General features: G+C 52.8%; 4 protein-coding genes across 10 annotated transcripts in view; 3 read left to right on the top strand and 1 right to left on the bottom strand.

The window, feature by feature from the left end:
* Positions 1-699: 699 nt before the first annotated feature.
* CEBPE (CCAAT enhancer binding protein epsilon) lies at positions 700-2,919 on the top strand. Its single transcript, XM_022553494.3, has 2 exons — positions 700-1,760; positions 2,351-2,919. The coding sequence occupies exons 1-2, from the start codon at positions 1,251-1,253 to the stop codon at positions 2,684-2,686; spliced, it is 846 nt and encodes a 281-aa protein (XP_022409202.1). The 5' UTR covers positions 700-1,250; the 3' UTR covers positions 2,687-2,919.
* Positions 2,920-12,156: 9,237 nt separating this feature from the next.
* On the top strand, positions 12,157-17,786 carry CIROP (ciliated left-right organizer metallopeptidase). The gene is given in 17 exon segments (XM_030763389.2): positions 12,157-12,213; positions 12,216-12,255; positions 12,258-12,488; positions 12,613-12,706; positions 12,798-12,849; positions 13,052-13,219; positions 13,899-14,021; positions 14,225-14,301; positions 14,444-14,520; positions 14,523-14,828; positions 15,005-15,074; positions 15,143-15,239; positions 15,345-15,521; positions 15,523-15,621; positions 16,015-16,243; positions 16,420-16,597; positions 17,221-17,786. Coding segments are annotated over 17 exon segments (2,271 nt in total). The 5' UTR covers positions 12,157-12,171; the 3' UTR covers positions 17,432-17,786.
* On the bottom strand, positions 17,601-21,042 carry C2H14orf119 (chromosome 2 C14orf119 homolog). 3 transcript variants are annotated; one of them, XM_089907441.1, is made up of 3 exons: positions 20,191-20,627; positions 19,196-19,361; positions 17,601-18,766 (listed from the first exon to the last, which is right to left on the bottom strand). In XM_089907441.1, the coding sequence occupies exon 3, from the start codon at positions 18,763-18,765 to the stop codon at positions 18,337-18,339; it is 429 nt and encodes a 142-aa protein (XP_089763567.1). In that variant the 5' UTR covers position 18,766; positions 19,196-19,361; positions 20,191-20,627; the 3' UTR covers positions 17,601-18,336. The 3 variants fall into 3 exon arrangements, with proteins under 3 accessions (XP_089763567.1, XP_089763568.1, XP_022409139.1); XM_089907442.1 differs by lacking the exons at positions 19,196-19,361; positions 20,191-20,627 and adding an exon at positions 20,654-21,042; XM_022553431.3 differs by lacking the exon at positions 19,196-19,361 and having other exon boundaries at positions 20,191-20,624.
* The window catches only part of ACIN1 (apoptotic chromatin condensation inducer 1), a 33,168-nt gene continuing 32,291 nt past the window's right edge, over positions 20,512-21,388 (top strand). For all 5 annotated transcript variants that reach the window (XM_022553430.3, XM_022553429.3, XM_089907434.1 and 2 more), the window contains exon 1: positions 20,512-20,838. In XM_022553430.3, coding sequence (XP_022409138.2) covers positions 20,527-20,838 — 312 coding nt within the window. In that variant the 5' untranslated portion in view covers positions 20,512-20,526. The remainder of the gene's footprint in view (positions 20,839-21,388) is intronic.

The raw sequence follows: 21,388 nt of genomic DNA, 5'->3' as shown, positions 1-21,388 counted from the left end.
AAGGGAGAGGGGGCCCTCATCTGAAACTAAAAGCACAGAGAGCAAGCCATGGGTTTCTCCTGGAGACCCTGAAACAGAGCCCCAGGAAGAGGTGATGACAAAAGAGAAGGCTTCTCAAGCCTCACAAGAGGAAGTGGACCCAAGAGAGGTCAGAGAACGGCCATGCAGAAGGAAAAAGAGCAAACTGAGCTGCTGCGAGCGCCTGAGCCCTGCGGCACAGGAAACGGGCAGAGCCCTCAGGACCCGGCTGGGGCAGAGCGCCAGCCCGAGGCTCTGGCAGTGCAGGCCAGGCGCTGGAGCCACCGGAATAGTGCAGCTGTCAGTTCCTGGGGCTGCCAGGGTCTGGGGCACAGGGCCCAAGCCCTGACCAGGTGCCTCAGCTGAGCCTGGGCAGTCAGGGATGGTGCCAGGCTGCTAGAGCTAGCCCAGGCTGGAAACTCGTGAGGGCTTGGGCTGTTACACAGACCCTGTGCAAAAACCTAGCAAAAAGAGCCTGCTCTGCACCATGAGACAAGCCCTAGTGTATGGCTTGGTCCCAGACATCACTACTTCCTAAACCCCTCAAACAACACCCCGTGGCTTGCACCCAGGAGAGTGGCTCGGAGAGGTGAGGCTACAAAAAGAACTGAGTGGCCCTGGGGGTAGGTGGAGACCAGCACTGTAGGGGGGAACTGTGAGGGAGGGAGGCGTGTCCAGGGAGGAGCTCAGATCAGGCTGGGGGTCAGCACTGGAAGAGGGTTTTCTCTGTTCCTTCTGACTGGGCATTCATTCTGCACAGGACTTTCTGGAAGTTGGAGGGAGGAGGATACTCAGAGTAAGGTGTTGCCCTCAAGGAGGATTCTGGAATCCCCTGGACTCGACAGGGAGGGGGAGGCATTCCCAGAAGAATCAGCTCCTGGGCACCTCAGAACCCTGGCTTGGAGCCTAACCAGAGTACCCCCAACTGCTTAAATAGGCCAGGGGCCCCATTTCTTTAAAGCCTGCATCCCTCCCTCTGCGGTGCGCCCTGCCCCTCCCTGAGTCACCCCAGGGAGAGCTGGGGGAAAAAAGGGAAGAGAAAAGAGGCATTGACTACAGAGGAAGGAAAAGGAAACAGCAGAGGAGGGAGGAGAGAAGCCACACAGGAGTGGGTGACAGCGGAGATCGGAGAGGGCAGATCTAGGGCAGGGGGAGACAGCAAGCCGAGCATCCCAAAGGGTGCCCCAAGAGCAAGGCGGCCAGGGGCGGGGAGCCGAGGGGGCGGGCCGGCCATGTCCCACGGGACCTACTACGAGTGCGAGCCCCGGGCTGGCCAGCAGCCACTTGAGTTCTCAGGGGCCCGAGTGGGGCCTGGGGAGCTGGGGGACATGTGTGAGCATGAGGCGTCCATCGATCTGTCTGCCTACATCGAGTCTGGGGAGGAACAGCTCCTCTCTGACCTCTTTGCTCTGAAGCCGGCACCTGAGGCCCGAGGCCTTAAGGGCCCTGGAACCCCTGCCTTCCCCCACTACCTGCCGCCTGACCCGCGGCCCTTCGCCTACCCTCCACATACCTTCGGCCCCGACAGGAAGGCCTTGGGGCCTGGCATCTACAGCACCCCAGGGAGCTACGACCCCAGGGCTGTGGCTGTGAAGGAGGAGCCTCGGGGGCCCGAGGGCAGCCGGGGGGCCAGCCGCAGCGGCTACAACCCTCTGCAGTACCAAGTGGCGCACTGTGGGCAGACGGCCATGCACCTGCCCCCGGCCCTGTCAGCACCCAGCCAGCCCTTGCGCGTCCTCAAGGTAAGAGTGGCTCAATTCTCCTCCCCGCCACCCAGGGGCTGGAGGGAGGCCCGTGTGGATGGGGTCTGTGTGTGGTGTTGCTCTGTGAAATCGACCCACCACAAGCCCTCTGTGTTCGCCACCCAGTCGTAACCCCTCTTGGCTTCTCTGTGAATTCACTCCCCCGCCGATCCCCACTGTGTGACCGGAACCAATGTGTCCTGCAGTCCCTGTGACCAGCTGACCTGCTCTGATCTCAGCACGCCCCCTTCCCAGTTTCTCTGCTGCCCACCAGCTCCCTCCTCTCGTTTCTGTGTCACCTCCTGCTTCTAGAAGAGGAAATGCCTGCTGATGATAGAACTGGAGACTCAAGGTAGATGGAAGGAAAGTGTCCTCAGAGAGTGTGGGGACATGAAAGGGAGTTTGGGTCAGAGCAGAGGACACTGTACGTCTGGCAGGGCAGTGGCTGTTCTACTGGGGGCCAGGAGCTGGCTCTGAATCCCACATCCCTCTGACGCTCCAAGTGTGCTCTGACCACTGGGATTCCTGCCCCACCTTTGCTCTACTTCCCCACAGCCCTCACTCCTGTCTCTCTGTACCTTCCCCTCCAGGCCCCTTTGGCGGCTGCCGCGCCCCCCTGCAGCCCCCTCCTCAAGGCACCCTCACCGGCCGGCGCCTCGCACAAGGGCAAGAAGGCCGTGAACAAAGACAGCCTGGAGTACCGGCTGCGGCGGGAACGGAACAACATCGCGGTGCGCAAGAGCCGCGACAAGGCCAAGAGGCGCATTCTGGAGACACAGCAGAAGGTGCTAGAGTACATGGCCGAGAATGAGCGTCTGCGCAGCCGCGTGGAGCAGCTGACCCAGGAGCTGGACACCCTTCGCAACCTCTTCCGCCAGATCCCTGAGGCCGCCAACCTCATCAAGGGTGTAGGGGGCTGCAGCTGAGCCCGCCTGGCAGACTGTGGGCACCAGCCCCCGGGGCTCAGCCTGACCCTGGGGACCCTCACCCTAGAGGCCCCACAGGCCGAGTCAGAGACAAAGACCATGGACAAATGGCAGCGGGGGGGGGCAAGACAAGGAGGAGGGCGGGCCCCAGCATAATGATTCTGTGGCTGAATAAAACTGCACTATGGCATGGTGCTGGGGCTGTACAGTGGGCCCGTGTGTGTGTGTGTGTGTGTGAGTGAGAGAGAGATGGGGGACTCCAAAGGTACGGAATACACGAGGCTAGGCCTGCATACCTCTTGATTCCAGGCCCAAATAAACATTCGGGAAATTCAGCAGACAAGCTGCCCACAGCTCTCCCACAGTGCACCGCACAGACAGGCCCTGTATCTCTCCCTCTGCTCCTCTCTCCCTCCACCCGGCCCACTCTATCCCCACCCCACAGGACCTGGAGCAGCCTCTGGACACTCCCCTAGCAGAGCTCTGTGGCTCACAGGGAGATCCCAGCACCTCCAGTCCCTCCTGCCTGGACCTGCTGACCCCAGCCCTGCTCTATCTCACCTTGAGATATAGGTCTGGGAGTTCCTGCCCCAGGAGATCAAGGGAAAATTCCAGATGGCTCTGATGTATTTATGGTCCCTTAGCTCTTGATCCGGGACTCAATCCCTTCTCCACAGTTCCCAAACTTCAGTCTGCCAGACTGACAGACCCCCATGCCTCCAGCCCACTCACTCCCACCCTTGTCCCTCGTTCCCTGGGCCTTCGGTTCCCTAAAGAATCTGAGTGCTTGGGGGACAAATTAGTTGGGAAAGGCCTTGAGACCTGTTCGTATATGAGAAAATTGGTAATAAGGAGGATGACAACACACCTGTGCAGTGAAACCCCATGTGGAAAACCGTTCTTTTCATACAACTCTAGCCTGAGAGCCATAAGAGGGCAGTGCTTGACAGCCTCAGTTTGAATTTCCCTCTGCTACTTTCTAGCTGTGTGACCTCGTGCCAGTTACTTCTCTCTGTGCCTCAGTTTCCTCATCTGCAAAATGGGAGCAGTAGTAATGCTGTACGTTCATAGATAAACAAGGCCTGGCATACGGTGAGCACAAATACTTGTTATCACTCCCTTTTGCTAGAACTGAAAGGACCTCAGAGATCTCATCTAAACTTCTCATTTTGCAGGTGAGGAAACTGAGGTCTCAGACAGGGAAGGGACTTACCCAGAGTCTTGCAATGGGTTAGAGGCAGAACCAAAATTAGCTCTGTAAAATCACAGATCTCAAGAGGGGCTGGAAGAGACCTCAAGAGATCATCTGGTAGGCTTTGCCCTCAGACAACAAGATAGTATGGGCCACATTTAATAGATAAAGCAGTTGAGAGCCGAGGGAATAAGAGACATTCTCCGGAAGCTCACCCAGGTGAGCTTTGCTGTCTCCACACACACACCTGTCTCTACTTCGCCCTCACACCCTCCCCTCGGAGGCATATGGAACAGTGTGGGGCCAGAGCCAGGGACATGAGACACAGGATGGGCTGGTTAGAGTCTCTCCTAGGCCACCAATGACTTATAGGCCACTGCTGAGAAAGCAGTGTTAGACACCAAGGAATAACCTTCTGAGAGGGAGAGAGACTGGGTCTGGATCCTCCCGGTCCTCTCTCTCTCCCCGCACCTCCACCTCCCCAGTGTCAGAGCCTTCCCACGTTGAGGACATCCGGGTGTATCACGCCTGCCTCACCCAGGACTCAGTCTCTTTCCTGCCTTTGCCTCTGTGTCTCTCAGGCACCATCTCCCCTACATCTGTGCTCTAGATACCCCTGCCCCTGTCTGGTTTGGGCAGACAGATCTGAACCTCACTAGATGGTTTATTCTACCTGAGTTGGGAAAAAAGAGGCACCTGTCTCTGTGGATGCCTGGGAGAATCCCACACCTTCCTTTCAGCCCAGGGGAATGTGTTGCATAAAGGGGGTTTGTACAGAGCACGGTAAGTGACTCAACCTCCGGATTTCCTCCTCGCAGCTCAAGACCACTGCCCCTGGACTTATTTTCAAGGTTCTGGGTGATGGGACCTGGGTTGCTTCAGCATCAGCCCCAAGCTTCTCTCCCACAGTTCTGAATCGTGTCTCCTCCCAGCCCACAGCACCCGGGGGCTCCTCAGGGCGAGTGTCTGGCACCAGGTCTGGAGAAGGTCCACGGCCCCAGCTGAGAGAAGAGAACACCTGGTCCCTGCCTGACTCCGAGTGGCAGGCACACCTCGATCCTCTGTGGCAGATCATATCCCGGGGAAATGACAGGTAGCCGGAAGTCACACTTTTAACCCTGAGGTTTTAACCTGACCTCAGCTGGTTTGGGCCAAGCTAACTTATTCAACAAGTATTTGTTGAGCATCTTTCCTGTGTCAAGCCCTTGCAAGACGCTGAGAACACTGTGGTGACCAAACCCAGCTCTCGGCTGAAGGCCCCCTCCACCTGCTGTGTTCAGGCAGGGCAGGAGATTGCGGGTGGCAGGAGAAGGAAGTCAGGTGCTTAGCCCCCAACTCCTAGGGACAGGACAGGTAATCTCTGCAGCTGCCCTCACAGCCTGGGGGTGGTGATGGCTCTCTGCTACTGCTGGAGCTTACCACTTCTGCAGCTGTCCCTTAAGCCTCACCATTCACACCTCTATACGTTCATGAATTACCCGCTCTGAATATGCCTCTTGGGGAAACCTACTAAACCAGCAGAAAGGGAGGTGGTTTTTTGTTTGTTTGCTTTGTTTTGTTTTATTTGTTTATTTTTGGCTGCATTGGGTCTTCATTGCTACACACGGGCTTTCTCTGGTTGCAGCGAGTGGGGGCTACTCTTCCTTGCAGTGCGCGGGCTTCTCATTGCGGTGGCTTTCTTTTTGCGGAGGACGGTCTCTAGGCACGCGGGCTTCGTAGTTGTGGTACGCGGGCTTCAGTAGCTGTGGCGCACAGGCTTAGCTGCTCCGTGGCATGTGGGATCTTCCCGGACCAGGGCTCAAACCCATGTCCCCTGCATTGGCAGGTGGATTCTTAACCACTGTGCCACCAGGGAAGCCCAGAGAGGTTGTTTTAGCTGGGGTGGTCAAGGAAGGCTTCTCGGAGGAGGTGACATTGAAGTCAAAACCTTAAAAATGTCCAGGAGGAGGCAGATGTGCCAAACTGGGGGCAAGGAGAGCAGAGGGGTGAGCAAATGCCAAGGCCCCGAGGTGTCCCGGTCCAAAAAGAGAAAGGAAACCGGGTGAGGCTGGAGAAATGGAAAGCAGGAGGAAGGGTATGCAAGAACACTGCCTCCCTCCCTCCAGGACCTTCTTCATTCCCTCTGCCGGGAGGAGAACCGTCCCTAAGGAGCAGGCTCCCCATGCCACGCCGGGCGGAGATGCCGCAGGGTCCACAGGGTCCGTGGGGTCCGGAGGCTGCAGGAAGAAGGCACTCCCAGGAAGGGCAGGTAGCCTCACCCCTGCCTGGGGAAGGTTCGAGGCCCAGGGCGGGGTCTGGAGAACTTTGGAAAACCAGCAAATCAAGGTCCAAATAGCACACACGTGCGTTCCCTTGGCTTTACGATCCACAGCTCGGGCCCACTTTTCCTTCCTGGGCAAAACAGGGGACCAGCATGAGAGTCCTGAGCTGACAGACAGGATCTCAGGCCCCAGGAAAGCAGAAGAGGAGAAGGTAGGATGTTGGAGATACCGCCAAGAGGGAGAAAGCTGCCCAAGGTGAGCCCGCCAAGGTCAGTCCACGGTGGCAGCTTGGACTTGTGAAAGCCGCTCCCCCTACTCGGTGCGCACCTCCCCACCCCACCCCCACGGGTTGCTACATGCCTGGGCCCCCAGGGCCCCCATCCCAGTGTTGCAAGATCCCGGTTGGGGCTGTGAGGGTGGAAAGGGGCCTCTTCACCTCCACTCCCTACCCTGCCCCAAGCCATGAGGGGACTATGGGATGGAGGGGGCTGTACAGGAGATGCTGAGGCAACAATAGCCAAGGCTGGCCGAGGGCCTGTGCACCTCCTCCAGGCCAGTCACTTCCTATCACCCCCAGTAGGCAGACCTTTCCTCTCAGGACTCAGCGGGGCTGCACGGGACTCCAGGCTGCCTCTGTCAGCTGCTGCTATAAGCAGACCTGGCTTGGCCCCAGAAAAACATCCATGAGCAGCTCATTGAGAAGGCCCATCAGAAGTCCCCTGAGACTACCCCATGGGGAAATTATGGGTGTTTTCAGAGGAAAATGGCTGCCCCTGGCCATCAATCCTGACTTCAGGGAGCAGCAGAAGCAGCCTAGGACTTGGGAGAAGGAAGGCTTCCGACTAGGGAGACATCCCTCCTGCAGCGCTGTAACCTCCCCTTCTCTTTTAGAAACATGGATCTGAGCTAGGTAGAGGCAAGCCATACATGGCATGGATCCCCCCACCCCACAAGCCAAGCTTCACCCCAAAGCCCCAAACTGTCCAAAACCCTATTGCTCCCCACACCTTGCACTGTCACCCCTGCCCAGACCATCCAACCCTGCTGCAATCGGGACGGTTTGCAAAACGCCTGTAGCTCCCGCTTTGTCACCGTCTGAGGTTAGGACTGCACTCGGGAGATAAGCCCAGGCCCCATCCGCCGTCCTGAGTGAGACTGCTGGCCCTGCTGCAATCGGGACGGTTTGCAAAACCCCTGCTGGCGCCAGCTCTGTCACCATCTGAGGTTAGGGCTGCGCCCCAAGATAAAGTCTAGCCCCGCCCACTGGCCCTGCCTTCAAACCTTGCAAGCAACATGGCCAAGAGACAGAGCTCCAGGGCAGCCCACTCAGGGTCTGGAAGCCTTAACCAGACTCAGGGTGAGGACCCCTTCTTCCTGGTCCTCTCTCACCTCCTCCCCTTCATCCCCAGCCTCACCTTTGCACACTGCCCTCAGCACCATCCTTTCCCCTCCCTCTCCATCTACCCTCCTCGATTCCATCTTCCGTCCTCGTCCTCACCCTCCCTCCTCCCTCACCTCCCTCCTGCCTTCTCATCACACTCATTTATTCATTCATTTGCTATAAAAATACTTAATAACCCCTGCTCCAGGCACCTTGCTTGTTATAGGAGCTACAGGATAAGCAAGGAGGACAGTCCCTGCCCTTGCGGGGCTTACAAATTCATGAGGGGGACAGAAAACATACCACCACAAATAGATAGATCATTCTAAATTGCAGGCAGTGCTATGGGGCAGAAGTAAAGAGTGACTGTGACAGATATTAATAAGGGAACCTGATTTAAATGTGAGGGTCAGGAAAGGCTCTTTGAGGAAGTAACATGTAAGCAGATGTCTCAAAGGTGAGTAGGAGTCAGTCTGGCAGAAAGTGGGGCTTCCCAGCAGAGACAGCAGCTCTGCCTAGGCCCCAAGCAGGTCCTTCCCGGCCATTGACAGAGGCTGGGGTTGAGGGCAGACTAGACTGAGGGGGAGAGGTGAGGTCAGAGAGGGGCTGAGGCCAGATCTCGCTCAAAGGGATGCAGAGCATCAGAGGGAGGAAACACCTTCCAAAGGAAGAAGACATTTCCTCTCTCCTAAGGTGAAAGAGAAGAGATGCAGCAGACGCAGATACAAACAGGTCTGTAGCCCGCTGAGGCTGTTCCCGTCTCATGGCTTCTATTTTTACCATGAAAGAAGAGGTGGCTGCAAGTGACTGAGCAGGAAGCTCTGAGAAAGGCTTAAAGGTGTAAAATCCCAGCTTCTGAGAGTGGAATCGGGAGCTGAGATTTCTGGCTTGGAAGCGGCCAGTCGAAGTCTAAGATGACAATTTTAGGCGACAACAGTCTGTCCTCTGGAGGGACTTCCTTCAGTGGTCCTTAGCTGCTCGGGAGCTAGTATGGACAAGACAGATGTTGGGTTCATCTGGGCATGGGGCTCACCCAGGGAGGCAGGATGGATGGGACAGACAGGGAAGGGGAGGGATTTCGTGGTGAACCTGGAACTTAGGGCGGATAAGGAGAGGTGAAGAGACAGGAAGGGCCAGTGGTTCTTCAATGAGCTTGTAGAACAGCAGCAGTGAGCCGGCTTGAGCAAACAAACCATAAGGAAAGGAGATCATATCAGAGAGTGGGATGTTTGATTCAGTTATTTCATAGTTACTGCAGTTTCTGGTGATGATAAGGCCTGGGTCTGACCCTGGGGCTGGCCTGCTAAGGTGGATGAGAAGCATGTAAGAGATGAGAGGTTGAAGGAACTGAGAAGTGGCCACGCTGGGTGGAGTATCCATATGGATGATGATACCACCCGGATGACTGCCTTGCTCAGCCCCATCCTCTGTCCAAAACCCCTGTCTCACATCCCACATCCTCTCATTCACTCCACCCCCCCATTAACATCCTCTTCCCTAATCCCTAGTTTCCTACCTCCACATCCTCTTTCTCATCTCCATCCTCATCCTCTCAAACCCCAGCATCTCTTAACACCTTCATCCTCTCCTTACCCCATTCTCGCTCTTCATCCTCATCTTTCTCATCCTGTTCCCCTCAGCACTTTATTTCTCCTCCACACCAGGCACTTGAAAAGCACTATTGCACGGTGGGTTAAAGCCTGTGCCCAGGAGCCTATCGACGTGGGCTCAAATCCCACGTATACTGCCTGCCCACGTTGCCTCGCTTGTAAAAATGGGCTAATAATAACACCTACCTCATAAGGTTGTCAAAAGAATTACCTGAGTCTAAAGTGCTTGGAACAATGCCTGGGCTCGATACCATCATTGTTATCCTCCCCCTCTCCTTGCCTCATTGCACCCTTCTCCATCTTCTCACTTCCGTTATCCCTCTGTACCTACTTCATATTTCTTCTGAGAGGCAGAGATGAATCAGACTCAGCCCCTGCCCATGGTCTGGTAGGGAAACAAGCACAAAAATAAATGTCAGGGACTTCCCTGGTGGCGTAGCGGTTAAGAATCCACCTCCCGGGCTTCCCTGGTGGTGCAGTGGTTGAGAGTCCGCCTGCCGATGCAGGGGACATGGGTTCATGCCCCGGTCCAGGAAGATCCCACATGCCGCAGAGCGGCTAGGTCCGTGAGCCATGGCCACTGAGCCTGTGCGTCCGGAGCCTGTGCTCCGCAACGGAAGAGGCCACAACAGTGAGAGGCCCACGTACCACAAAAAAAAAAAAAAAAAAAAGAATCCACCTCCCAATGCAGGGGACACGGGCTCGAGTCCTGGTCCAGGAAGATCCCACATGCCGCAGAGCAACTAAGCCCATGCGCCACAACTACTGAGCCTGCGCTCTAGAGCCTGTGAGCCACAACTACTGAGCCCACGTGCGGCAACTACTGCAGTCTGCGTGCCTAGAGCCTGTGCTCCGCAACAAGAGAAGCCACAGCAATGAGAAGCCCACGCACCGCAAGGAAGAGTAGCCCCCACTCGCTGCAACTAGAGAAAGCCCGCTCGCAGCAACGAAGACCCAACACAACCAAAAATCAAATAAATCAAGTTATTTTAAAAAAATGTCAGGAGAATGTAATAAGTGCCACTTCAAAGATGTGAAAGAAATGCTCTAGGAGATCAGAGGATATGCAAACTCTGCCTGGGGGGAGTAAAGAAAAGTCTCAACAGGCAGATAAACCTCTCAGCTGGATCTCGAAAGATGAGGAAGGATTTGCCTGGCAAAGGCAGGAAAGAGGTATTCCAGCCAAAGGAACACGAGGTGTTTCTTGTGCTGCTTCTGCTAGAAGGTCTGAAGTTCTGCAAGCTGGTGTGAAGTTAGGATGAACCCCTACCCCGGCAGGGGCACGCCCTATCCCAGTAAGGCCACAAGGGGGCAGCGAAGCATTAAGAGAGGTGGAGGATGGGGCCCAGAAAACCTAAAGAGAGCCTCACAGACCTCCAGTCCCTTGGGCAAGCCCTGACCGGGAGGGTTTTCCCCAGACTGGGCCGGCCCAGCCAGGAAAAAAAAAAAAAGACTGACACTTGGAGAAAAAGACTGGGTTTGTCTTAGTAAAAGAATAAATTCCTCTTAGTATGTCCTCTAACACATGTTGGTAAGAGCAGAATAATTCCTCACCGAGTTGAAAGTGTCTGTGGAATACATCCTCTTGACTTAGTATTTACCATGGTCTAGACACTGTTCTTGGCACTTTACAAATCTTCACTTTCTCGTAACAACCCTATCAGGTGAAGTACAGTCACCCCCCTTTTGCAAGTGGGAACACTGAGGCATTGGGCCCAAGTTACACTGATACAAAGTAGCAGAGTTGGTTTGGCTCCAGAGTTTGGAGGCCTCCCTTGCAAGGGGTAGCTCCAGCCACAGCCCTAGTGTGTAAAAGCATAAAACCCGGCCCTCCCAACGCCCCCCGCCCCCTGGAAGTCAGTAGTCCTCTAAACTCTAGTCCTTGTCCATCACTAACGAGCTCTGTTCCCTTACGTCACTTCACCCCCGACCGGCATCTTCAAAAGCTAAATCATGGGGTTAAGCTCTGTTCCTTCACCCACAAACTGGTGAGTAGGCCCTCTGGGCTGTGCTGAGTGCCGTGGATACCAAGATGGGTGGGAAACAGGCTTGAGGGACTGTGGGATGTGGAGGGGGAGCCTCGGAGCTACAGTTACAGCAGAGGGTGACAAGCTAGGAGGCAGGGCAGAGGCCCCTCCCGCCTCTGGCCGGTGTGGAATTTGGGCAGGAGGTGTTAAGAAAGGCTTCCCAGAGTAATTACAGGGAAGGTAGGAATTATCCAGACAGGCAGGGAAGGAGGGTATCCAGGCAGGGGAAAGAGGATGCGAAAGCACAGCATGAGCAGAGAAAGCAAAGGGTGTCCTAAGAGCTTGGTCAGAACATCGTTGAACATCTATTAATGTCAATTTTCAGAGTTTACTTCTCCTCCTGACGTGCCAATAAGCAGCTTCTGCAAAGCCTCACAGAATGTACTAACACAAGAGCCTCTCACAGGAGGTGGTAGCCAAGCCACACGTGTTTAAATGGTGAGCGCCTAAGTGCCCTACACAGGTGGAAGAGATGCCTAAAAGCCTTGCAGTTTGGAGTTCACCCAGTTCTGACATGGGGGCTAGTGGAGTGCAAAAGCCTTGTTTGTCCACCTCCAATGAGATAGGCAGGCATCTGTGAAACAAAGAATGCCCCCCACACACACCATTATGTTAACCCCAGTTTTTTAGTTCTGAGAAGGTTCCAAGGTTGTCCACTCAGAATGGCAGAAGAATCAGGCTGAGACGGAAGAGGGATAGGAGAGTTCCTTCATGGATGAGGCAGGCTTCTCTTTGGAAAGGTCAGTTGAGGCCTCAGGAATGAATACTGCCCCCCTCCAGCTCTCTACTTCTGGCACCCCAGGGAGGAGAGGTGGGGGGCTGCAGCTTTGGCCCTTGTAGTAGTTCACATCGGACCTCTTGGCAGGAGCTATAGATTTACTCAACAACACTCAAATATTGACAAAATAACGCAAGCATGGTGGAGGAGCTTTGGAGAGAGATGGTCAAGAGAGGAAAGCCAGAAATAAGTAAGGCGGGGAAAAAGGGAGTAGAAGGCTGGATCCAGGGCAGCCTATGGAAAGATGTTTGCAAGACGTTGCTGCTGCAGCTGCTCCCCCTGGGGGGCTGCCACAAGCAGGTGTCTACACGACAAGACACACGTTTGAGCTTTCTCAGGCCCTGTTTCTCCCAACTTCCCCCAAATTTCCGTTCTTCCTCCCTCACCCTCCCTGGCTCCCAGGATCCTCAACCCCTCCAAATCCAAACCTGCCATAGCAGAGATCCTATACCAGAGGGAGCTTGGGGTCCTGAGGGAGGCAGGGTGAGAGGGGGATCCCAAGACCTGGCGGCAGGGAGAGAGGCTGCTCAGCGGCTCCAGGGTGTCCTAGCAGGTGAGTGGGAGAGCAGAGGGCTCCGGAGGACTGAGGGGCAGTGAGGGCTAGTGCAGCAAGACCACACAGAAAAGAAACTGACGTCTAGGATGTTGACGTGAAACTGACCTCTCGTCTTGTTAAGCCCCTTCAAGGCAAGGACCCCTGCTTCTGCGTCGAGACCCTGCACAGTACTGCCATGCTGTCTGAGGAGACCCAGACACCCCAAACTACCACAGGTGAGTTCATGTCATTGAGAGTGTATACAATACCTCTTCAGGGATACCCAGAAATGTCTCCAGCTCACCTACAGGTATTCATTCTTGCCAGGTGCAGCCTCTTGAAACCAGGATACCAAGGACAGAGTTGCTTGGGGGCCAAGGTGAGAATGACTTAGCAGATTTGGGTATCTGAAGATCTCTAGCTTGCCTAGATCTCTACAAGACCACCAGCATCAGAATGACTTAAGGTGCTTCTTAACAGTGCGGATCCCTGAGCCCCCTCTCCCCCTGACAATTTATTAAATCAGAGACTGGAGGAGAGCAGGGGAGAAGACTCCCTATTCTAACCGTCCACTAAGCCAGATGTGACATTTCACTCGCTGTCACATCCCTGATGCCCATCTCCGTGGTTATGCCTTGTGGCCAGAGCAGGAACCCTCACAGCTAATCCAGCCAGGTGGGTCTGGGGTCCAAAACACTGATTTTCTCCTGTATGTGTGGGTTGCCCACACTTCCAAGTGCCACCAAGAGGTGAGGTTCAAATCAAATTCCTTTGCCCGGCTCTGCTTCTCAATCTTAAATGTCATGGGAAAGGGTAGGGAGCATACAAGCAGTTTTTATTAAATTGGACTTCCCTGGTGGCGCAGTGGTTAAGAAACCACCTGCCAACGCAGGGGACACAGGTTTGATCCCTGGTCCGGGAAGATCCCACATGCTGCGGAGCAACTCAGCCCGTGTGCCACAACTACTGAGCCTGCTCTCTAGAGCCCACGAGCCACAACTACTGAGCCCATGCGCCACAACTACTGAAGCCCGCGTGCCTAGAGCCCGTGCTCTGCAGCAAGAGAAGCCACCGCAATAAGAAGCCCACGCGCCGGGACGAAGAGTAGCCCCCGCTCGCCACAACTAGAGAAAGCCTGCGCAGCAACGAAGACCCAATGCAGCCAAAAATAAAGTTAAATAAATAAAAAATTTTTAAATAGATAAATAAAATCCCACAAGCCGCATGGCACAGCCCCCCCCCCAAAAATTGCGCTTATGTGGGGTAACTTGGGGCATGCTGATGAAGTTTGGTTGGGGGCTGAAAAACCTCCAAGCCATCCCTTGGTACCACCCCTGCCAAGTTTCCTGGGCCTCCATTTTCAGGAAGACTTCTGCGTTACCCCAGTCCCCTCCTTTCCGCCCTCACCTTGTCCTGGCCCGTCCACAGCCCTCTATCGTAACCTGTGCTGCCTGCTGCCAGCTGGACTCAGAAGACAGGCCCCTTGCTGGTACGATTGTCTTCTGTGCCCATCTCACCAACCCCAGCCTCAGCCACAGTGACATGGTCATGGTGACTGCTGCATGATGAATAGGAAGAAGCAAACAGGTTGGGGAGGGAGCACAGGTCACTCAGCTTCCCATGAAGTGGAAGGACCTCCTCAGGGTGCAATAGAAGGTGCCTCCAGCTCTAAGAAGAGCTGATTGGGCAGAGGGGCGAGAGAGTGCAGTCCGTCCTACTGCGGTCCCCTTCACTCTGCAGTCATTTGTCCTCAGGCCACACTCCATGAACTGCTCCATGCCCTGGGTTTCTCTGGACAGCTCTTTGAGAAATGGCGGGATTGCCCTTCAGGACCCAGAGGTAAATGAGAGGAATGAGGGCAATGTCTCCTCACAACATCAACCAGAGAGAACCACTGTTCTCTCACCAACTCCTTCCTTTCAACTCTTCCTGACCCTTCTGAGGTCTCCCTCTCCTCAGATGCCTTCTTCCCTTTCTACACTCAGCGAGAACTGTTCTACAAGTCAACAAGTGACAAGGCGAGATGAGCGGGGACAGCGGCTTCTCACCACAGCCTGGCCCAGCACTTGGGACTGCTAGGGGTTTCACTGGGCACTCCCTCGGAAGAAGAAGTGACGGTGAGAACAATTTGGGGTGATGGAAGGAAGAGGGGACGGTCAGGTGGCACCAGCTGTCTCCTCCCAAGGGGCCCTTTGTCTTCACACTGGGAGGCCTGACTGCTCCAGAACTGTATAATGACTGCTACGTACGATGGCGCCCAGCACGCTCGGCTTGACCCAATCACTCTCGCTGCCTTCAAAGACTCAGGCTGGTACCAGGTCAACCACAGCACTGCAGAGGAGCTGTTGTGGGGCTGGGGTGAGAAATAAGGGAGAATTGCAGAGGGCACTCATGACCCGAGTCAGCTTGGGGGGAGTGAGAGAGGTTGGAAGGGATTATCTGCTGCTAAAGTGTAATTGAAGCTGTGAGCATGGCTGGCCCTGACGGGTCTGGGGGCTTCATTTCTTCTGAGGGCTCTTCTATCTCTCAATCAGGGTCTGGCCTGGAATTTGGCCTGGTGACCACCTGTGGAAATGGCACCTCAGACTTCTTCTGTACTGGCAAGTGCGTGTGCTGAGGGGCTGCACAGCTGTCAGTGATTCTAGTGTCACTCTACCATCCCCTACACACAGCAGACTGGGCTGCCACTACCTGCACCTGGACAAGGGAAGCTGCTCCTCAGACCTCATGCTGGAAGGCTGATGCAGGTATCAGCTCTTGGCCAATGGGGTGGGTAGACTAGAGAATGGGGAATGAAACCGAGTGGGGCTGGAGAGGAGTCTCCTTCTAAGGCATCTGGACAAACACTATTCTACCTTCTGCCCTGCCCTTCAGAGTGAATGCTGGAGGAAGGAAAATGGATTCCCACCTGGGGCGGAGAATCCCCATGGGGAGATCTACCATCCCCATAGTTGTTGCTTCCTTGCCAACCTCACTTCACAGATGCTTCCTGGGGACAAGATCAGGCATCCCTCTCAGATCCCACACCTCAAGGAAGCAAACCCCCTGGCCTGGCCACTGCTACTTACATCAGTGCACAGAGAGGGGAGTGTACAAGGTGCAGGTGGAAGGATCACCCTGGGTCCCACGCCTTCCAGGAAAGGCTATTCAGGTGGGTATCAGAAGTGGAATAGCTGTAGCACACTGGCAGAAAGTTTGGAAGTGCTCTTACGGTAGTACCATCCAATGTGTTTTGATGTTCATTAAATTTTTTATTATTATTGGAGTATGGTTGATTTACAATATTATATTAGTTTCAGATGTACAACATAGTGATTCAATATTTTTATAGATTATACTCCATTTAAAGTTATTATAAAATATGGGCTCTATACCTTGTGCTGTACAATATATCCCTGTAGCTTCTTTATTGATGTTCATTTATTTTTTACTAAGTACCCTACTGAGTCCATGGATCTGATTTAGAATGTACATTTTCCTTAGAAGGAGGGCTTGAGCAGGTGGCTGAGGCTATAACTATACCCTGCTACATATTTCTTTGTAGATACCTGGGAACAATGGCCAGCTCTTATGTCCCTGGGGTTGGCTCTGTTAGACAAATGAAGGTACCGATGCTATCAATATTACTTACCCACCTATAAGTCTTTCAACCTGACCTATTATTTAGCTTCCCCCCCCCCCCGCCCCAGGCCACTCCCTGGGGAAGGAAGAGGGCGAAGAGCTAACTGAAGCAGTTCTACAAGGCTCTGGTGAGCACTGGTGGGTAAATCAATGGTTCAGGCTAAGGGTTTATACAGTGGGCCAAGGAGATTGTTCAAGTCCTTTACTTGATAACCCTCCTCTAAAGACCTTCCGTTCATCCCAGTCCCAAGCCTGCACCTGTTTCATGAGATATACTCTTCCAGGGACTATACTTCCATTAAGAGATCCAAACAAACGTCCATTTGGCGCTATTTCCACAGTCTCTTGATTTCCACCAGTCTGGTCTTCACTGTGCATATGTGGAAATCCCCTGGCTGCCAAGGGCCTTCAGTTGGTATTCTGCACAGGGTCCTGACCCTGACTCTCTGGAAGAAACCTCTAGAAGTATATTATGGAGGAGCCACCTTTACCATAGAATACAGCAAGTAAGATAACATTCCAAGGAGTTTTCTTTCAAATTCCTGGAATCCAGATATTTGAAACTATATTAAGCATTCATACATACACTGTCCTATACAGTTAATATTTCAGAAAACAAGGATCCCTAACATGGTGCCTATCACCATGGGACACCGCTCTTCCCAGCAGTAATAGAGTTCACCTATCTCTAGGACATAGGGCTCCTAGTCCCCTTCTTTTCTTTTTAATGAATTTGTTTTTCTTTTTTGGCCACACCATGCAGCCTGCGAGATCTTAGTTCCCTGACCGTGGATCTAACCTGGGCCCCCTGTAGTGGAAGCACAGAATCCTAACCATTGGACGGCCAGGGAATTCTCCCTTTCTTTTCTTAAGCACTACCCAGGCAACTTGCCTGAACACTATAGTCTTAACTCTTCCCCTAAGCCATTTCCTCCTTCCAACAATTTAAGTTGCTGGCAGTCTTGGATCTTGGTCTTCTTCCTTTCAGGTTCTATATCCCCTTATTGATTTCCCGTTCAGCTTACTGTTTGGATGAAGAATGAGTTCTAGGTGTTAAAATAAAGGTAGGGCACTTCACCTCCTAGGCCTAGGCATTACTCCAGGCCAAATATTACCCCTACATCCCTAGGTTTCTAGTTACTTCAGACCATAATCCTTCCATGACCCACCTCAGTCTGTCCATGGGACTCTGCCTAATGTCACTTATCCTGGTGGCTGCACTGGGAACCATGGCCTATCAGAAACGAGCTACTCTTCAGGTGGGACCTTCTGCCCCTTACCATTCACTAGAGCCCCAAGGTGCAACAGCGGGCCCAGTTGGAGGAATGAGGGAGGTGTGATGTTACCCAGAGCATGACACAGGTTAGGGCAGAGATGATTTCTTAGGAGAAACTGGATGGAAAGTCGATCTATTGTCTATACTTAAGTTCTACTTTTCTCAGAATGCCTCCTTCTGTGTATATCAACATTACACTAGCCTTGCAATGAAAAAAAAGTAAAGACTTATGGTTCTGAAAATCTGTTCTTTATTTTGATACAAAAAATAAACCCTTCAACCTGTAAAGAATGTCACTTGTTTTCATATTGTTGTAAAGCAAACTTATAGAATAGGAACATCTGCTACCAGCTCCAAGGATGTCATATATACTTTAGAAAAAAATCATTGCTACTTGGATTCAAACCAACATCAGTGTGGAGGAAGGAGTAGCTAATTATCTCCACCTCCTGATTTTTCCATAATTTTACTAAATCATCACTAGGAAAGCTAGTAGTTGGGATATCACATAATCATGCCAGAATTTGGTAACAGTGGTGAAAGCAGCCATCTGAATCCAGCTAAATTATAAGAACATGACCTTTTATTGTCCTTCTCTCTTGTTTCTGGAGTAGAAGGGCTCTATTTTATACCCCTATGGGCCGGCAGTAGGCTTGAGTTATAATGTGTAGATTCCTTTCGGTTATAGTTGTAAAAGAAATCTTTAAATTCTTGAGGGTTTGACATCTCTTGGAAGGAAGTAAGCTAGGAGACAGACTGCTGATCTGGATTTGCTTCGATGGAAAACATTTACACTAGGAATCCAGTTGATCGGCTGTTGAAATCACCAGGCCTGTACTGGTCAGCGAGTTCAGTCAGCTGATCGGAACACCATCCCCAGGCCTTTAAGTGATACATTTGAAGTTCTGATAGTAAAGTTGTGGCCTCGGCTCCATTAGCTCTGGTTATCTTCTTTGATTTTAATGCCTATCAGTCTTTACCAGCGGTAGCAGCCACTGCTTGGTAAAACTTTGCCACGAAGTCTGGCTCACTGACCTCCAGCTGCCTGACAAATTCATTGCGCTCCTGCTCAGCCCAGCCTCGAAACCACTGATCCCAAAGACGTAGCTGGCACTCAAAGATACAAGGTGGTCGGTTTGCTCCAGACACGCTAAGCTGCTCCAGACTCTCCAGCAGTGGCTGCAATTTTCCCGGTACTGCCTTAGCTACCAGGTCCTGTAGGAAACGTTCACGCTGAGGACCTGACCAGCTGGCAAACCAGTGAAGAATACACTTCATCTCCTGGGAAGTGATGTAAGACATTGGGGGAGGGGAAGAGTTAGAAATATTGTCTGGTACCGAGGGTAAGGGAGAAGGGAAGGGTAGCGGCATCGAAGAGGAAGATGATCCCAGTGGCATCCTGAAACATAAGAGCACTGTTATATACTCTCTGGATAGAGCAACCAAAATACAGCTTCCCAACAACACAGAATCTTATCACACTCAATCAACGTCTACAAAGAAAATTACTTTTCACCAATTTGGTTTACAGAAAAACAACAGGGTCCTTTATTTAGGTTATTATCCAACTTAGATAAGGTACTCAAGAATAACCTAATTTCATTATTTGCCAACCTTCCTCTCTCGTTTTCAAACCCATTACCCTTCCCAACCACTGCCTCCCTCCATCATTCTTATAAACAATCCAAAAATAACCAAAGCATTCCTTGTTCGTTCTTTACCACCTAATTCTATGTTCCAGATTCAGTAAAGGAAAAAAAACAACGATTAATATTGGTCCAAGACATCTTCCCTAAAATGAAAAAAAGGTACACATTTTTTAATTTACCAAGCAGCTGGTCAGGGCCTAGATGCTAATCATTCCAGAGCTATCAACAGAAGGAAAAAAAAGAAAGGGAAAACATCATATATGACGAAAGAGCCTTCTCCGCAATGTGCATGTAGCCTCTGAAATATGCCAAGAACTTCATAACTCCATTATTTTCTTATATTTCCTGTAAAGCACCAGGAAAAATTAAAGAGCAGAGTTAGTGAAGGCGCCTTGTCCAAAATAAGATAACAAAGTAAGAAAAACAGAAGAAGCCAAGTGTTTATTCAGTACTGAAAAAACAGTCTAATTGGTTTGTTGGCTTAGGGATCTAACAACTGTTATACTGTTGTAGCTGTGTGACAATTCATGTCTGAACAATTTTCCTTCATGTTTAATATAATACCTATTGATGACTTGCCATTGATTCGCATCACTAATGCAACTGGAAGGTCAGCCAACTTGAATAGTTTTCAAATCCCACAGTTTGAATCTCTAACAAGGAAAACAAACTACTTGTTTACGACGTATTTTACTGTTTGTGTTTCTTCTGCTCTAAGTTGGAGTGTTTGTAGTGACAAAGAAAGGAACCCCGAAGCAAATTAACATCAGTTCTGTACCAAAACGGTCCAGCCGAAGGTTGCCTTTTCACAGTGGCCCTACAAGAAGCAATTCCTCCTAAAGGAATTTTATTCTCTTACTCGGAGAAAGGGCTAACTTTTCCCGAGTCTTGCGACATGGCTTCCACGGCAAGCTCAAGTTCAATGACCACGAATTAGTTCACAGGCTGGGTCGAAAGACACGGTGCTGCCACTTGCCACTTCGGAGGCCACGGAGCCTGGCATTCCGTGGTCCCAAAGAGCAACGTAGCCTTAGATGGGAGTGGCGGGGATTCGGAGGATGGGAGGCGGCAGCTGTTTCCGTAGGGGAGCGGGAGGCTTGCCCTACTAAGGGTAGCCCGTAAACACCGACACCGAGTCTGACCCGGCCCAGGGAGGTACTTCTACCCCGCTTACCTCCCCTTTCCTCTCACAGGGCACCCGGAGGCCGTCACAAGAGTGTTTAGACTTCAACTATCGCCGCCGCTTCCAGGTTTCCTAAAAACCCTAACGAGGGCCAGCCGGGAAGCCCACGCACTTCCGGTCCCGGACCAGCCCCAAACACCCAAGCGCCACAGCGTCTCAGCCTTAGGTCCGGAGATAGCCGAATAATTCCGATTATGGTTATGCCAGAGTCGAGAGCTTCCGAACAGATTCGATTCAAAGCCTCGGTAAGACGAAGAGAACCGAGCTCTGAAAGCAGGATGAGGGAGGGGGAGCGACTAGAAGGATGGAAAGAACCAATTGGTGCCGATGTGGAGACGGAAACACCCGAGAATTTCCGGAGGAACCCGGGGAGTTCTGAGTGGTAATCGAGGGGTTGACTATGGAAGTGGGCGGGGCCAACTCGGTACGTTCGAAGGGCGTTGGCGGAAATTACCGAAGATGCCCGAAGCCGTCGGGACGGACCCGAGTACCTCACGCAAGATGGCGGAGCTGGAGGAGGTGACTCTGGACGGGAAGCCTCTTCAGGCGCTGCGGGTGACCGACCTGAAGGCCGCACTGGAGCAGCGAGGCCTAGCCAAGAGCGGGCAGAAGAGTGCCCTGGTCAAGCGGCTCAAAGGGGTGAGTAGACGGCGTTGCCGGGGTGTCGGAGGGGAGCTGACCCGGTAGAGCCGAGTCTCTGCCGCGGCGCAGGCGCAGTGTCCGAGCTCGGCGCGAGCTCGCTCAGGCCGCCAGCGCCAGCCTCCGGATCCGCGCGCACGGTGGTTGGGGAGGCTCGCGCTGGAGTGGAAATAGCGCTGGTTCCCGCCTTAACGGTAGCGGCGCGATCCCAAAATGGGAGGGTGCGCGCTACTCTCCCGGAGTGTCTTAAGCTCCTTCCTCCTCCCCCACCCCCTCCTTGTTTGTGTCTGTGGTTTCGGCGCATGCGCTGCAGAAGGAGTTAAATCCCACTACAACCACCGGCGTTGCTGGCCTGAGGGGGGCGAGATGGGCTAGGTCGGAGTTAGGTGTTTAGTTGGGCAGAGGGGATGAGGGGTTGGTATCGGTATCGCAAAGAATAGAATTGGGGTAGGGCAAAAATGCCTGCTTGATTAGATTAGGAGGTGAGATGAAGAGAAACCTTGATCTGAAGGGACTTGGTTAGGGAGGGGTGTATAATTTATAGGGCGTC

The sequence above is a fragment of the Delphinapterus leucas genome, chromosome 2 (genome assembly GCF_059928025.1).
Source record: "Delphinapterus leucas isolate spDelLeu-1000000601 "Yukka" chromosome 2, BTC_Dleu_Yukka2, whole genome shotgun sequence".
NCBI lineage: Eukaryota > Metazoa > Chordata > Mammalia > Artiodactyla > Monodontidae > Delphinapterus > Delphinapterus leucas.
The sequence above is the reverse complement of the archived record's forward strand: the minus strand, read 5'-3'. Positions and strand labels throughout refer to the sequence as shown.

Bases quoted from the DNA above. Each gene is read 5' to 3' on its own strand.
- CEBPE (XM_022553494.3), top strand. From the start codon at position 1,251: ATGTCCCACGGGACCTACTACGAGTGCGAGCCCCGGGCTGGCCAGCAG. The intron at 1,761-2,350 runs GTAAGAGTGGCT...CTTCCCCTCCAG, and splicing joins AGCCCTTGCGCGTCCTCAAG to GCCCCTTTGGCGGCTGCCGC.
- C2H14orf119 (XM_089907442.1), bottom strand. From the start codon at position 18,765: ATGCCACTGGGATCATCTTCCTCTTCGATGCCGCTACCCTTCCCTTCT.